The following is a 17,612-nucleotide window of genomic DNA, read 5'->3' on the forward strand; positions in this document are numbered from 1 at the left end:
AGGTTTTAAAGGATGGTTGTGAATGACCTACAAAGTATCTGTATTTCACAACCTCTCATTTTGCCACTTGCTGGCAAAAGACAGAATTTAAATGGACTTTAAAAAAAGAGAAATAAGCAAAAAAATCCATCCTTAGGAACATGTCACTAAAGGAAAGGAATGCAATGATGTTTCTTCAGTCAGAAGTCCTTTTTCAGGCCTGAATTCTACATAAAGGGCAAGTGATTCAAACTATTGGTACAAAATAAGCCAAAAGTAAGATATAAGTAAACTCTGCTTAACATTACATGCAAGTTAAGGTAGAAGGTACTATATTTATACTCATAGATATTAACTGTAAGGGCTTCCTAGCCCTTATTTCTTGCCCAATGCTTTGGGATGTTTGGTCCAGGAGCTTACTACTCATCAGAAGAGCACTCTGTGTGCATTTCAATTACTCCCTATTTACACTTGGGACAGAAATACTGCCCTTCACCTTTTTCAGCCCTGCAGAGACAAAAAGGAGTTGTAACAGCATTAAAAGAGTCTTGCTACATAGTAACAATTACTGGGTATTTTGTATTGGCAACATCACCCGAGAAAGAAAAAAAATCCACAGCCCGAGGCTAAATGTACAAGAGTGGCTCCTAACAAAGGCATCTTTTCAAATTGAGCTCTGCAGACCTATAGGTCACTGAAAGACAATACATTTAAAAATCCAAAATGTTATTTTATTCCCATCGCTTCACAGAAAACATCTCAATGCCACTGTGACATAGTCAAAGGCACAATAACAGGTCTTACTCACCTGGGTTTGAAAAAGCCTGCGCCAAAACAAAATTAGATGACATTAAATGGATAATGGAAATGTGTAAACAAAAGGTGATACAAAATAGTGTGACATACAGGATAAGAAATCTCAAGTTCATCCCACTGCAGGAAGGGCCACAATCTTGACTCCAGCTCAGCCTAATTTACAGTCTAATAGGCACAGTATGACAACTTTTAATTTATAGCCAGAAATGCTGTTCTAACACTGAAAGATTTCAGTACTGTCCAGCCATTACGTATCCTCTCCAGAAGTAAAAATGTATGACTCTGTTAAGCATCACTGACAAATAAATTCTCCAAATTCATGCAGAAAGACTCAATAAATGCAGACTCACAAATTTATCATATCGAGAAACGCTTTCAAAGATTACAACACTACCAGATAATTGCAAGGGACACGTCTAATGCCATGAATTACTTCTCTTCAGAAGTTCCCTGTCCCTCTTGAGCTGGGGAGCCAGAACTGGACACAGGACTCCAGATGAGGCCTCACCAGGGCAGAGTAGAGGGGGAGCAGAATCTCCCTTGACCTGCTGGACACACTCTTCTTGATGCATCCCAGAATGTCATTGGCCTTCTTAGCCACGAGGGCACATTGCTGGGTCATGTTCATTTTATTATCAATCAGGACTCCCAGGTCTCTCTGCAGAGCTGTTCTCCAGCAGTTTGACCCCCAGCCTGTACTGGTGCATGGGGTCGTCCCTTCCCAGATGCAGGACTCTGCACTTGTCCTTGTTGAACCTCATGAGGTTCCTCTCTGCCCAACTCTCAAGCCGGTTGAGATCCCACTGAAAGGCAGCACAGCCTTCTGGGGAATCAGCCAGTCCTCCCAGCTTGGTGTCATCAGGGAACTTGCTGAGGTTACACTCTGTCCCCTCATCCAGGTCATTGATAAAGATGTTGAATAAGACTGGTCCCAGAAACGATCCCTGTGGAACTCCACTTGCCACAGGCCTCCAACTTGCCTCAGCTTGGTTGATCACCACCCTCTGGGCTCTGTCATTCAGCCATTTCTCAACACATCTCACCATCCACTCATCCAAGCCACACTGCCTGAGCTTTTTTATGAGGATATTGTAGGAGACAGTGTCAAAAGCCTTACTGAAGTCAAGGTAGATGACATCCACTGGTCTTCCCACCCAGTCAGTTATACTCTCATAGAAGGCTATCAGGCTGGTAAAGCAGGATTTCCCCTTGGTTAATCCGTGTTGACTCCCCCTGATAACCATCTTTTCCTTCATGTGTATTGAGATGGTATCCAAAATGAGCTTTCCCATCACCTTTCCAGGGATGGAAGTGAGGCTGACCTGCCTTTAGTTTCCTGGGTCCTCCTTCTTGCCTTTTTTGAAGACTGGAGTAACATTGGTCTTCCTCCAGTCCTCAGGCACCTCACCAGTTCTCCATGATCATTTGAAAATGATGGAGAGTGGATGAGCAATAACATCAGCCAGCTCCCTCAGCACTCATGGGTGCATCCCATCAGATCCCATAGATTTCTGGGTGTTAGGTTTGTCCAACGGGTCTCTAGACCCGCCCTTGTTCACCAAGTGAACGTCTTCCTTTTTCCAGAATATCCTACTATGCTCCAGGAACTGGGCTTCCTAAGGACCAGCCTTTGGCAGTGAAGACTGAGGCAAAGAAGGCATTCAGTAGTTCAGCCTTCTCTGCATCCTCCGTCACCAGGGCATCCTCCTTGCTCATCAGCAGGCTCACATTCCCTTTAATTTTCCTTTTGCTGCTGATGTATTTGAAAATGCCTTTCTTGTTTTTCTTTACTTCCTTTGCCAGGTTTAATTCCAAAAGGGCTTTAGCCTTCCTGGTTTCATCCCTGAATCACATGGGAACAGGTGAAATCTTTTGTCATTTGCTCCTGGGTGGTTTAGGCTTTTTACACATCACACACAAATGAAAGCAAGGGATGTAATGCTCAGCTGTTACATAGTGCTACACCTCTGCAATCAATCATCTCTGGTGTTCCTCCAACAGTCCTCCCAAGCATGCAACACCATAGCAATTCAACTCTGAGGTTACAGTGACACAGGTCAGCAGCTCCCCACTAAAATGGGATAAATCCCTTATTTCTGAGCTGAACAGAAGGATTAAGATTCACTACCTGTAACTTATATGATGCTGAGAGATATGCAGGTGTATGTCAGGCATATCTCCAGTGAAAATACATCATCAAGGTATGTACATCTTCTCAAGACCTGAGCATCTCACATCCCTTACTGGAATGGCAGCTCCTGAGGTTCCCATTTACTTCTCAGAGGCTGAAAGACAACTCTTCCAGTCATTGTACCTACTCCTACCTTTGCAAGACATTGCAGATAGCACAAGAAGAAAGAGAATCAGCAGCTGTAACTCTGAAAGACATTCACACTCCAGTAAAAAGCCAAGTCATGCTCTTTCTCTCCTACCACCTGTTTCTACCATTTGTCCAGATGTGCTCAGATGCTGGAACAGGCTACAAACCCAAGTATGAAAGCACTCAGAAGGAAAGACCACAGAAACAGGCATCTGGGAGAAAAAGCATCCAGCTAATCAGGGGGTTCCCCAATTATTCATAGAGATCTCTGCTTGCAAACCAACAAAATTTCCAGTGCTCTGCCACAAGTTACTTAGTACCATACTCTGCACTAAAATTAAACACTCACTTGGTTGTAAGGTAGCTTTCATAGAAATGGGGAATATTTCCAACATTCAGTATGTGCAGCTACAAAAGCTGATATTAAAGGGGTACATAATCACTGTATGCAAATATTAATGACAGCCTGCAGTGACAGAAAGATGAACAGTTCACCACAGAGGAAAAAAAGAAACATTTAAGGCCACAGTACCAATTAAAGGATGTTTTGCCCAGAGGGTCGCTGGAATGCGAGACAATCTGCCAAGGGAAACAGAGGGTGTGGCCTCTGCACAAAGCTGGACTCAACATCTGTTTCAAGAGCCGGGACATATTTCAGCAAGAACGAGACTAGGCTGCAAATACCTACATTTTTCTTCCTGCACAATTTGTTTATGAATTTGGTTTGGTTTCCAAACAGCTAGCACTATATCCTATGCTCATTCAAGACCCCATCTGGAAAGCATAAATATATTTCCAAGTTTTTAAGCAACCTTGATATCTATCTATCAATTGATGATCTTCAGATTATTTTGTTTAAACAACAAAGTGCTTTGCAAGCCTCAGGATACTTATTAATAGGACCAGACTGGAAAAATACAGTAATCTACTCAAATGAGAATTTCAGCCTGCAAGGATACTGAATCCATACACCAAGTCACGTATAGATGAGGATAACAGGAGCTTTTACATACTAATGGGCAAAGGGAGAAAACAATCATCATTAAACACTACTTAATTTAGATTTCTAAATCAAATCTGTTGACCCAGACAACACAATCAACTTTCTAAATATGTAAACCTTTTCAAATATTATACCCTTATCAAAACTGAAAGAAAATGACTGCAAGTTTCAGGAGATACAGACACTCAGGACAAAGTTTGGTTGTTACAGATCAGGTACCTATACACATAATTAGGCATTCAAGAGGCCCGATTTCAAAAAAACGGATGACCCACAGTAAACAAAAACAGTGAAGAATGACTCTAATCTAGGGGAACTACACAGCATAGCGTAATGGCAGCATAACAAAGGTGATTGATAATCAAGTTCAGAAAGTAATGCACTTCAAATATGCTATTTAAAAGTAAACATTTCAATAGTATGATGAAATATCAAACAGCCCCCAGTATCATTTCCAAAGATTCATTCACCTGCTTCAAAAATGCAAAGCATCCAAGTACGAAACAACAGCAGGCTATCGTACAGGTAGTTATGATCAGCCCTTACTCTTCCTGCATACCTGAGGGCACTGTACCCTGAACAAATCCAGACTTTATTTATGTTGCCTTTAGCAACCGAACACTATTAACATCTACTTAGTACTGTTGTAATATTCAATTCTCCATGAGCAATTCCTAACACTTTTTGATTTAGTAGAGGATATATTCAGGAAATCCCTTTAACTGTGCACTGTCGATAACACTTAGATAGTAATCACTAGAAAGAAAAACAGTACTTAGTTTTCTTTTTGAGCCAGCCATGCTCGATAAGATTCGGGTATCTCCCATGGGAGCATTAAGATTTGACACCCCTTTAGAGAAACTCAATGTGAACCACTAGGTTCATCAGCAAGCCTTTCTACAGAAAGGCTGTCAGATTCTTTTTGTAAGCAATACAATGCATGCACACCTCCTTTATTCTCTAGGCAAGAAAAAGCTTCACTGCGTGGAGTGAAATGGCTTTCTATATTCTCAAATGTCACAAAAAGGCAGGAATGGTGTGAAATTTGAACTCAGTGCATCTTTTCTAAGCCACTGTATTTCTGCTGCAGGTACAGGTATCCAGTTAGAACAAAAGCATAGGTATACTACTCAGTGAATAGTGAAAGTACTTAGCAGACAAACAAAAGAAGAGGTGCAAAGGTGTTCAAAAGAGCCTGTAAGCATGACATGTAAAACAGATTGTTTCTTAAGTGTCATCTTTGTTTGAAATTTAAATTCTAAATAACTGAAATTTTGAAGAGCCTGACCAGCAAAACTACTTTATTATTTGTTAAGTCGCTAGAAAAAAAATATCTCAAGTAATTCCTTCACAATGCTATGCAGACACTTAGGCATAAAAGGTAACTGATTAGCAACTGAAGATAAATAAAACTGGAATCAACTATCCAAATATATCTGTGACCTCAATCGTCCTCTGTTTACACAGCTTCACTCTTCAGGCTTAAAGTATAAAAATGTGCCTGCAACTTTCAAAAAGGTTTTGAGAAACAGAACTGAAATACAAACCATCAGCCTGCAAGAAGAATATAACCACAAGGAGTCCAACATTTTTACTTCAGGGTACTTCTGTACAACACCACCTTCACATCTGAACAACTTCTAAAGGTCAGCATGTGTCTCCACACACCATCTCTTTTAGAAAGTAAAGCATTTCTGCAGAAAAATAATTAATAAAGAAGTACTGGAGAATAGGCTTGCTCAAAAATCATCACAAAAGGACATGACAAGGACAAAAATCCTCATCTTGCACTTGATGTTCACCTTCCAGGCATAGGTTGCTTATTTTTGCTATGCATGACCTTGCTGCTCAGGCAGACTTCCTTGGTATCATAAGCCCAAAACTTTATCCATCCAGTAGCTTTATGAAGGACTACTGCTGGTTGACTAAATCCCATCTCAGAGAAGCACCACCAGCATAAATTGTACCAAGGAAGCCAAATGGATTTCTCTACATTCACCATCACTCTCCGGGCCTAGTCATCCAGTTTTCCACTCAATGCAGAGTGGGTCCATCTAAGCCATTGGAAGCCAGTTTCTCCAGGAAGACGTTGTGGGAAATGTCAAAGGATTTGCTAACATCCACATCCACAGCCTTTCCCTCATCCACTAAGCAGGTCATCTTGTCACAGAAGGAGATCCGGTTAGTAGAGAAAGACCTGCCTTTCATAAAGCCATGCTGACTGGGCCTGAACACTTGGTTGTCCTGTATCTGCTTCACAGTAGTACTGAGGAGGATTTGTTCCATAACATTCCCTGGCACTGAGGTCAGGCTGACAGGCCTGTAGTTCTTAGGATCTTCCTTCTGATCCTTCCTGCAGATGGGGGTCACATTTGCCATCCTCCAGTCCTCTGGGACCTTCAGTGAGCCAGGACTGCTGGTAGATGATGGAGAGTGGCTTGGTGAGCACTTCCACCAGCTCCCTCAGCAGCTCATGTGGATTCAACACAGCCTCATTAACTTCTGTGAATCAATGTGGAACAGCAGGTCGCATACCATTTCCCCTTGGACTAAGGAGGCTTTATTCTGCTCTCTGTTTTCTGGCTCAGGGGGCCAGGTATCCAAAGAACTGCTGGTCTTACTATTGAAGACTGAGGCGAAGAAGGCATTAAGTATCTCTGCCTTTTCTTCATCCTTGGTTACTAAGCTTCCTCCTTGCATCCATTAAAGGATGAAGATTCCCCTTAGCTCTCCTTTTGTTGCACATATATTTATAGAAACTTTCTACTGTCTTTTACAGCAGTGGTCAGTTTAAGTTCCAATTGTACCTTGGCCCTTCTAGTTTTCTCCTTACATGACCCCACCACAGCCTTGTAGTTCTTTTGAGCTGCCTGACTCTTCTTCCAATGGTCATAAATTCTCTTTTTGCTCCTGAGCTCCAGCAGAAGCTCCCTGGTCAGTCAGGGTGGTCTTCTGCCCCGCTGGCTCATCTTCTTGCACGTGAGGACAGCTTGATCTTGCTCCTGTAAGATTCCCTTCTCAAACTATGTCCAGCCTTCCTGGACTCCTACAGAATTGCCTCCAAAGGGACACTGGCTACTAACTCACTAAATCTGTCAAAGTCTGCCCTTTGGAAATCTAAGGTAGCAGTTCTGCTGATCTCTCTCTCTGTTTCTCTGAGAACTGTGAATTCAAATATTGCATGATCACTATGCCCTAGGTGGCCTCCAACCATTACATTCCCCCCCAAGTCCTTCTCTGTTTACAAATATCAGGTCCAGCAAGGCATCCTCCCTCACTGGCTCTCACCAGCCATGTGAGGAAGTTATTTTCCACACACTACAGGAACCTCCTGGACTGTCTCCTCTCTGCTATGTTTTATTCCCAGCAGACATCCTGTAAGTTGAAGGCCCCCATGAAAACAAGGGCCAGCGATCCTTAGATTTTTCCCAGCTGCCTTAAGAACATTTTGTCTACCTCCTTATTCTGGTCGGGTGGTCTGTAACAGACTTGTACTGTGATATCAGACTTATTGTCCTTCCTGATGATTTCTACCCATAAACATTTGACTCTACCATCACCATCACTGACCTCTAAACAGTCAAGGCACTCACTAACATAGAGGGTTACCCCTCCTCCTCTCCTCCCTTGCCTGTCCCTTCAGAAATGAATATATTAGGCCACGTCTATTCCCAGTCAATACCTGAGAGCAGACTAATAGGACTCTATCCACATGACTCTGCACACACAAGAGGAAGGACACTCATATTCGTGTGTGTAGAGCCACAGGAATACATGCAGAGTTCAAGTGCTGTAAAAAATATAACCTGAAGTGAAATCTACTTCCTGCAACTTTTTTAAAGCTCGCGACACACACAAGAGCTCTTCACTTCCTGTCTTCTCCTCATCCCATCTCTTTGGCACTAACTCAGCCGCTTTGCACAGCGGATAAAAGCCCACCGGACTCACTTCAGGTTCCACCAATCCCCATCAAAGCTTGGCCTTAGTGTTAACTACTGAGTGACAAATAGTGTTCACTTCCTATATTTATATACGCTCTTTAGAGATTAGCAATAAAAGCACTTTCAAATGTTACAAAAGTGTAAGCATGAATCATCACTGACACTGGGAATTTCACCCAAATGAAGAAGGAAGGATTGGACTCAACAGCAATCGGAAATCTTATTCCTCCAGCAAAACTTCCAACTTGCATGAGGTCAGCCCAAGTCCCTGATGAAAAAAATCCTTGAGTCAGATGCCAGAAAGCTGACATTTAACCATTCCTCTGCTGCTAATTACCTGTTCTACAGTTTGCTTGTATGACCAAGCTCAAAGTTTTCTTTGCAATTGAAAACAACACCTGAAGAGTGATTTAATTCTTTTGAACAAGTTAACTCTGCCTTTGAGTACTCAGACTATGAGAAAATAAGCAGCTCCTGTGGAGTACAGTTTTAGTGTCTAATGAACAAGAACTTATTCTCCACGAATCCCACCGCCTGTCCTCTACCTCACCAAACTGGACTGCAAATATACATTGAGGTTGATCAGGATATGCAGTGGTCTGCTCCCATGTTCCTTCTTGCTGACGAGTCCTTTGGTAAGAGAGATAAACCAGAAAAATGGAATAGTTGAAAGCAGCACACTTACTAGTCCTGTAAGATAAATCACTTGTAGATTTGACTACAACCAGGGTAATAAATGTGGTCTGCTTGCGGCATGTAGTTTTGTTAAAAATCTGTGAGAAGCTGAAGGCTCGAGTCATCAGGGAACATCTTGAAACCAGAAAGGCAAGTAACTCTTTTTAAAAGTGGATTCTTGCAAAATGTAAGCAAGCCCACAGGAGGATGTCAGTGCTTAGATCTCCTCACAAAGAAATTTTTACAGTCCTACCTTACAGATTTACAGCATCATATCCAATGTTACCATTCCACTTTGAATCAGTCTGTAATCTAATAGTTACAAGTAACAATTAGCACTACTACAAGTAACAATTAGCATTACTTCAACTAGAATATTGGAAGAAAATGTCTATTATCCTCTTTTTAACTCCTTCTGTTCTCCAGAAAGCATTCGGAGGTTCACTAGTGTCACCGTTTCCCTTGCAAATTGTTTCTTTTGCTTCCTCTGTCCCTCCACGCAAACTGACAGACTTCAGACGATTAGAGTGGCAAATCTGCCCAATGCACCAGCAAAGGGTCAGCTGGGCCCAGGGCAAGCCAATGCACAAGCCAATGCCCCAAGTACTGCTGGAGACCAGGAAAACCCCTTCTTTTCCTAAAATACCCTCTAATATCTACATTGGTGATGACCTCACTACCAGCAATAGATTCCAGAGGCTTGACCCAACTCAGTTGTGTCCTCCAGGACCTACATATCCCTTCCACTCCAGCTGCCAGAACTCCCAGGTTTTGGCCCCCAGGAAGAGTCTCACATGTTCTCTTCAGATTAATCCCCTGCAGTACTTCATAGGTCACAGCAGTTACTTCAAAAATCCCAGCTCCTCACCATCTTCTCGTATTCCCAGGTTAAAGACAGCCAGAGTTTCCTCATCAGGGCAAACGTCATTTGCCTGCAGGGAAATCCCTTCTGGTAAATATTTCAAGAAATAAATCAAGATTAAAGATGCTACACCAGGATTCAAATGGCTCTATCCAAACCAAATCATACTTCAAGCTTCCTGCTTTGGATCAGTTTGTTGGTCGGGCAACACCAAAAGCTATCTTCACATGTGTAAAACAACTACATTTCACGTTACTGGTGTATGTCTAAGTACAGGACTATTGGTGGTTTAGCCAAAATACATGAAGCATTTTTTAACTCCCCCTTTAACTGCTGCTAAGATGAAAAAAAAATAACCAAAACAATATACAAATTTAGGAACCAACAGTAAGAAATCCAAAGACAGAAAAGTGATCATCTCTCTTAATGGAATCACTTAACAAATGTTCCTGGAATATTTGGAGATCTTAATATCAACTACAGACACCACAACACCAAAAATAATTTGTAAATCAGAGTGAATTCAGATCAATGGTTAGTGGATAGGTAAAACTAACTTAGGTCTAAAAATTAAAGGGCATAGCTTGGCTAGGCAACACACTGTGACAACGCGATATTGTTCAACTTTCTACAAGTTTTCTTTAAATATTATTTAGATATAAATAGCAAAAAGAGGGAAGAGGTCTCTGGGCTGGAGAAAAGATATTAGGAGAAAAAAACCCCACATTTCTGTGACTCAATGCAAGTGTCACCCTTTTTTTTCTTCTCTCATTTACCTAGTCTCCATTAGCAAAGTAATTTTATTCATTTTCATCTGACTAATTTCTTTTAACTTACTTTTCAATGGGAAAAAAAATTGTCTCAGCTGGTTAAAATGACCTCTTTGCCTACTGGAGCTTTTTGGTGAGTCAACACTGATGTGGAGTTCAAAGTGTAACTGTGACATAATTATCAGTCATCCTACTCACAATACACATTGGATCAAATGCACTATAGGTTATGTGATCATCCCCACAGATGTTACAGTCTTAAACTACTAAGTCTTTGTTTGGAAAAGCTATGCTTGCAAATACACTATAAAGCTTCAGAATTGCAACGGCATCCCTGTTGATTTATGGCTACATTTATCATGTAGCACTGGCAGGAGCACATTGCAGAGCTAAAGAGCTGGTAAAGTGGACACTGCTAAACAACATCAGTTTCACAACATTATACTCAAGCTGACTTTAGCTTGGTCCTACAGGTCTGGTGGTGCACCAGACACTAGGCATATCGTCTAGTTCAGCATCATCTGCACAAAACACTATTTCCCATGCTCCTGGACTGCTCCAAGACATGAATCAAGACACATGAGTAGGGAAGACTGGGAGATTCCCTTCAAAAGCACATTGCTGATCTGAATCAAGATGCTAATGCAGATGCTTCCTTACGTACTTTTATGAAAATCATGAAACTTTAATTATCAGTCCTGATAAGGAGAAGAAAAGCCCACCACGGAAAGCACTATAATTTCTTCTGCCAATAAATAAACCAATTGCTATTAAATACTATCATACTGTCTAATTTTTATTTCACAGTTATCAAAACAATCCAAGAACTTGACTTGTATTTACACCACACGACTATTCAAAGTTAGTAATAATGGTACTAAGTTATACTTAAGCAGTAATTACTAAGGCCTCAATGCAATAAAGCTTAAAAGTCTCAGCTGCAGATCAACAAAGCATGGGGCTTTTTTTCAGTTAGGCTATCCAGAGACTTCCCAGTAAGCACATGCAGGGATAATGCACAGCATCCAGATGATTATTCTCTGAACAAACCAGTAACATCACCTGCAGAAACCATTTACCACCTCTATGTATATCTATGTGTTGTCATTTTATTATTGAAATACATCTTGATACAGTAAAAAATATTTTAAAGCGCTAGCTGCACAATTTCCCCATAGCTGCAATATAGAGTAAATCAAATATCAGTGGTTTTGCAACAGTGGTAATAGTCATCTGAAATATGTGTCCATCCTGCCTTTTCCTTCACATGCCTGCTGACCCTGAGCCTAATCCACTATCTGCTGCCGGCTGTGGGCAAGAAAATGGACTGATACCCAAGTGATACAAACAGTAATGTGTTTGTAAGTAGTGGTTAATGGTAGACTGACCAGTACAATCACAGGAAGTAATAAAAGTTTCATGGAGCTAGCATGTGATGTGACTGTCACTGGTACTCTATGTGTCTAAATATGAATGGGGCAATCATCCTGTTAAAAGAAGAGGTTCCCATGTATTTGATGCACAATAACTAGTTCCCCAGTGAAATCACTACTCACATATGATACAAGATGTATGTGCTTCTATATAACTATCTTAGTCAAATGCCATTACCTCCAAAAGCTGTAGTATTACTACAGTAGCTGAACACACCAACACCTATAGTTGAGTAGGTATGAGTATTTGCAAAGATAGACGTGACCCCAACCCTCCCAAAAAAAACCCCAAACCAAACAATCTTTTCTACTTTAAACTCTTCACGTAACATTTTTAAAAACAGATATAAAACCCTCTTAATGTCTAATATTGAAAGAATCAAAGTGAACGGAGTGAGAAATGCACATGGTTGTGTATTCCATAAGCGATGCACTTAACCCATCCTCACAGTGCTTAGCAGCTGTTCTCATCGGGACCAGAAAAGCAGCCCTGCTCTGACTGACAATTCCCACAGAACTTCACGAACAGTGAGAAAACTGTTCAATATTTACATGAGCACAAACAAGAGCAGCATCAGACCTCGCATGCTATTACTCGTGCTAGCATTTATTTATGACTTCAGAAGAGGAGGCAGCTGGCTGTTTTTATGCAGCTTTTTTTTTCTTTTTCTTCTTTTTTTTTTTTTTTCCCCTGCCCAAGCAACCGAGAAAATGCTCCTAATAAGGCTGGTAGAAAGGAAGTGGCTTCTCAACAGCGCAACCTCTTCTGAAGGAAATAATAAAATATGGTGTTATTATCTCAAACGCAGCGGGAGCGGTGCCGGGACGTTACTCGAGAGCCCTTCTGGTGCTGGGGGCTCGCCCCCTCACTCCATTTGCGACAAGAGGGATAAACGCGGGAGGTGGCGCTCAGGACCCCTCCGAACGCCCGTCTGGGGCGAGGGAGTCCCTGCCCCCCACCTCCCCCCGCGCCAGCTGCCTCTCGGGAGGGCGAAGCCGCCCCGCCACAGAGGGTGCGGGCTCAACCCGGCCTCCCGGGGTTGGGACCTCGCCGCACTCTTTTTTATTAATATTTTTACAAATAATATTTTCGTGTCATCTCCAGCAAAGCGCGAAACTCCCACACGGGATAAGCGGATGGCAGCCCCCGGCTCCGCTCGGTGCCCCGCCCGCACGTCGAGGCTGCGCCCACCGTGGTGGGGCGCGGGGTAGCGTCCGGGGCAAGACGGGACGGCGGCCAGTCTGACCCGCTCGCCCTCGGCACCTTCCGTGCCTCTGCGCGCACACGGATGACGGGACGCACCCGCCGCCTGGCACACGTGGGCGCACCGTCCGCGGAGCCCCTTCCCGCCCCGGCACTCACCGCGTATCGCAGCGCGGGCTTCTCGCTGAACACCGAGTCCCCCATGCGTGCGGGCGGGCGGGTAGAGGGGCCGCTCCCTCCACGCTGTGCGGCGGCTGCGGCGGCGCTGGGCGCTGCTCTGCCCTCAGACGGCAGCGGCGGCAGCGCGTGGCTCCCGCCCGGCAGCCTCCGGCCCCATCCCCTGGAGCCCCTCCTCGCAACTTCTGCCTCCACCCCGCCCCCGGCTGTCCCCACCCCGCCGCGGAGCCGGCAGCCCCTCGGAGGAGCCGGGCGGCAGCAGGAGCAGCAGCAGGAGAAGGCGGTGCTGCCTCCGCTGCTCCCCCGCGCCGCTTAGGAGAGGCGGCGGTTTCAGTCCTCCCGCCCTGCGCCAGTGACTGCCCCGCGGCGGGGCCGGTCGGCTGCCTCCCGCCGTGGCCCTCAGCCCGGCCGCACCTGAGGGCCGACCCGCCGGCGGGGCGACAAGGGAGCCTTCCTGCGGGGGGCGCCGCGGCGGGACAGAGCTCCCGGAGTGCTGAGTGGAGGCGGCGCTGGGGCCGGGGCCGAGGGGCTCCGTGCCCCCCTCGGCCCGTCCTGGGCTGTCCCTGACACCGGCTCAGGACTCACCGAGCCAAGTCCCCCATGAAGACGCCGACCCAAGGACCCCCGGCCGTGTCCCTCATGGAAGAGCCGACCCAAGGCCCCGAACGCTCGGGATCGGCGGCCCCGTCCCTCATCCCCAGGGCAACGTACCTGGCCGGCCCCTCGCACCTGGCCGGCCCTGGAGCTCGGCGGGGCGGCCCCGGTCTCACAAACGGGGACGTAAATGTGAAGGAGAGAGGGACAAATAAAACTAACTTTCAAATTCGTGACTTTGTAATGCGTCTTTTGGGAATACTCTCGATGCATAAACGCACAGGCTTTGAAAAGCTAAACGCTGTTTCTCGGCCAGTTCATTATTTTGTCAATACATATTTACACAAACTGTGGAAGATGAAACAAATCCGGTAGAAAAATTGCATTTTGCTGTGTTATAATTAGTAGTGACTATTGTGTGACTTGCCTAGGGAGACTATGGCACCTCCATCAATGGAAGTGTTTAAAAATATATAAACCTCCCTCAGTTAGGCATGACCTCAGCAGAGCGAGGCTTAGATGATTTCCTGAGCCTTTTTCCATCTTTTTAATCATTTTTCAATGCTTTGCACGAATCTTTGTTAGCACAGTAACTCCCCTAGTTGTTCTCTGAGGAAGTGGCCTTATTCTGGTGCTGCATGACAGATATGAAATTAATGAGTTTTACTGTTTCCGACCTACAATCTAGACAAACGTGTTACCAGTGCCTCAGATTCTCTATGAACAAAGGTAACATAGTTCTTCTGTGGAGAAAAAATAAAAAAGGGTATTTCAGGAAGAGGGGAAAAAAAGGTAAAATAACTCAAAATACATGCTGGAAAGATAAATCAGTTGGGCCAAAGCTTTTATGTGCTCTGAGATCCAGTTATGGATCTTTTGTAGATCTTAATTCCTATTGCAGAGGAAATAATCTTTAGAAGTTCCCATGATCAGGGAGGTAATTCTCAGTTAACTCAGAGTGGACAAAGAATACAGTATCTGCATTTACCCATAAAGTCCATTTTTGTCTCTCGGATGAACAGTCTGTGCTACTCTCCTTCCTGGAAAACAAGGCAGGGTAGATTGAGCAGTTGGAGAGCATGTATTGGAAAACACCAGCCAACTAAAAGAAACTTTAATCATTAGGAACCCCAAGCAGGCAGGCAAAACAAAATAAAAAAGTTTTAAAAAGCAGAAAAAGGAGTGTCTGTTTTTCCCTTATGCAGTTCTGCTTTTTAATTATGTCAAGGCTTCGGCCCAAGACTTCTGCATATGCTCTGATTGCAATCATTTTTTCCTCTGCTCTGCAGGTGTGGCGTTTGACCACAGAAAGCAACCAAAAAGCAGGTGAACAAAATTGGAGAGAAGCGTACAGTATTTTTACCCTCAAGCTCTATAGCATCACCAACTTCTTTTTTAGCCATATCTTCTGGAAGTGATCAGTGCAAAAAGAAATGCTAAACACTAGAAATGGCTAGGATTAAAACGGAGGGGGGAGGAGGCGTGGGCATAATAATAATGTTTCATTAAACATTGCAAAGTGAAAAAAATAGTATGGGACCAGAAACTCCCTACTGAATAAAAATACAAGGGAAAGGAGAGATGCAAAACTTGGAGGAAACAGAGAAGTTTAAGAAAAGGGACAAAACCATAAAGCTCGGAAGGTGAGGAATGCCCCAGAGGGAGAAGCCAGGGAGGGGAAAGACTAAAGGTGAGGTTTTGCAGGTTGAACTTGTCTGGGCTACCATTTCGTTGCCCCTGCTCCCAGCCACATGCTGTCACCGCCTCCTTTCCCTCTGCCTTGGTGCTCGTCACAAAACAATACAGTAAATGCACGCAGTTTTCTTCCCATATAGCAGGCTGAATCAGCTCTCCGAGGGAGGAGATGAGTACCAGAGCTGGCACAAAGGAAAGCAGGAGCTTGTCTGGTTGGGAGCAGGGTACCAGTGGCTGAAGAGTAGCGTGCATGGAAATATCTTTGCAATAGTGACAGGTTCTTACATTGGTGCAGCTAAGAGTGAAACTAAAGAATATGCAAGTGGTAAATAGAGTAGAACTTCTTATGATTACAAGGAGTTATGGGCAAAAACTTAGAGTTTGGAGGGGCATCAACCCAGAAAAATGCAGGTTTTCTAGTTATCTACACAATATGAAAAATAGGGAGAAAAGATTTTAAAAGTACTTTAATTTATAAACTCTGAAAGGATTTGGTAAATACATCTATTAGGAATTTCGCAGTACAGTTCAAGATTTTTGTGTCTCTAATAAAAAAATTTAAAACTACTTGCTAATTACAGATGTTTTCAGAGGCCAGACCTTAAAACAAAAGCTTTCTTGATTCTGAAAGCAAGTTATTGTGGCTGTGACTAGAAAACTTGCTCATACTGTATTTATGGTAGCCAAGGAGCCTATCTGGCTTCAAATTTCACAGGATTTGGAGCACACCCATGGTCTCCAATAAGCAGCAACCAACTGAGCTGTGCTACTCAGCTGCTTGCAGTCATACGTCATTCTTTTAAGCCACTCAGCAACTAGGACTAACATACAGATCTTCCACAGCAGCTCTGACTACCTGTTCCCCTTTCACATTCCTTCCTTATTCACATTGATTTATGGTGTTCCTTCCTGGTGTTCCTTCCAAATTTCCTTCCTCCTTTGTTTACCTGATCACGTGTACTCAAGGAATGCATGGACCTTGCTTTGGGAAGTGTAAACCTTCCAGATTGGCTTCTCTTAACAGCTGATACAGAGCATAACTCGATTTCTTACATATTCACTCCAAGGCTACTCAACCAAGAAAAAACATCAGAAACTAGAAAATTTTCAATAAGTCATTTTAAGTAATTTCTATTGTATGAAGTACTGCTTCTTTGCCTTTTGTTTTTTTTAACACTTTCCATGATTCCCATTGTAGCTGTTCCTTACACTGCTTTAAGAGGCTGTAATGCTTTACACCTGCAAATGTAGATTACAGTAAAACCTTCATTCCTTCTATTTATCATTTGTTGTTGACAACAGCACAGGAGAATGCACATTTCACCTAAAATTTAGTTGCTTCCAACACAGCATCTGGGAAATTAGCAGGTAACTGAATTTTACTCTGCTGATTGTTAATGAAGACAGGTTTTGTCTTTCCAATATTACCCTGTGAACTAAGTGCTTTCTCAACACTAATTGTTATAAAACAAAGGAAACTAGCTATACAGTTGCAGACAACACACAATTATGAAACTGGGGAGAAGTGACTTCTCTACTTCTCCACCACAACTCCTGGAACTAGTGACTCAAGCTGTCTGATGTCACATCAGATGAGGTAGGAAAAAATTTCCAAATCCACCCTATTACGGGAGGGAAGCCAGCTTGGTCTTTAGAGCAGTAATGGATTTGTCTCACCTAAATGTAAACATCTACAGTCTCCATGTTGGTTTATCACCCTGCCCCCCCCATTTCAGGGGAAGAAACTGACACATCTGGTGGCCAATTTATGTTATTCCAAGTAGACATCTAAAATAGGTCACATAAATTGAAGTGCCTGCTTCACTCCAGTGGGAGCCCATGACAATTAGTTCAGATGGCTGCCCTTTAGGCATCTGCAGTTAAGTGAGAGGAAGACCACCTGGGAGCTGAGCTAAGGGATCAACCTTTAAATCTCACTTTGACTTTCAGAAAACTCTTTAATAGTCTTAGTGTCTTTTCATTCCAGAAAGCAGGGGCTGCTGTACTTACTGGATGAAAAAACAGTCAGCTTCTTCAGGTGAAAAAGCTTCAAGCAAGCATGAAGGTCTTGTTTTGTTTGACCTTTCTAATAGCACATGAATGCAGCTTCCACACAGAGCTAACTCCAAATCTGGAAAAGACT

At 43.4% G+C, this 17,612-nt stretch overlaps 1 protein-coding gene across 3 annotated transcripts in view; it reads right to left on the reverse strand.

Moving 5' to 3' along the window:
• ARHGAP6 (Rho GTPase activating protein 6) overlaps positions 1 to 17,612 on the reverse strand; it is a 338,498-nt gene that overhangs the window by 155,271 nt on the left and 165,615 nt on the right. Inside the window, exon 1 of one of the 3 annotated variants that reach the window (XM_061998807.1) lies at positions 13,163 to 13,311. The exons of the other annotated variants lie outside the window; for them this stretch is intronic. Within the exon in view, the coding sequence (XP_061854791.1) occupies positions 13,163 to 13,207 (45 nt within the window). The 5' untranslated portion in view covers positions 13,208 to 13,311. Of the gene's footprint in view, positions 1 to 13,162; positions 13,312 to 17,612 lie in introns of those variants that run through there. 3 annotated transcript variants of the gene reach the window in all.

The sequence above is a fragment of the Colius striatus genome, chromosome 1, assembly GCF_028858725.1.
Source record: "Colius striatus isolate bColStr4 chromosome 1, bColStr4.1.hap1, whole genome shotgun sequence".
In the NCBI taxonomy this organism is placed as follows: Eukaryota; Metazoa; Chordata; class Aves; order Coliiformes; family Coliidae; genus Colius; species Colius striatus.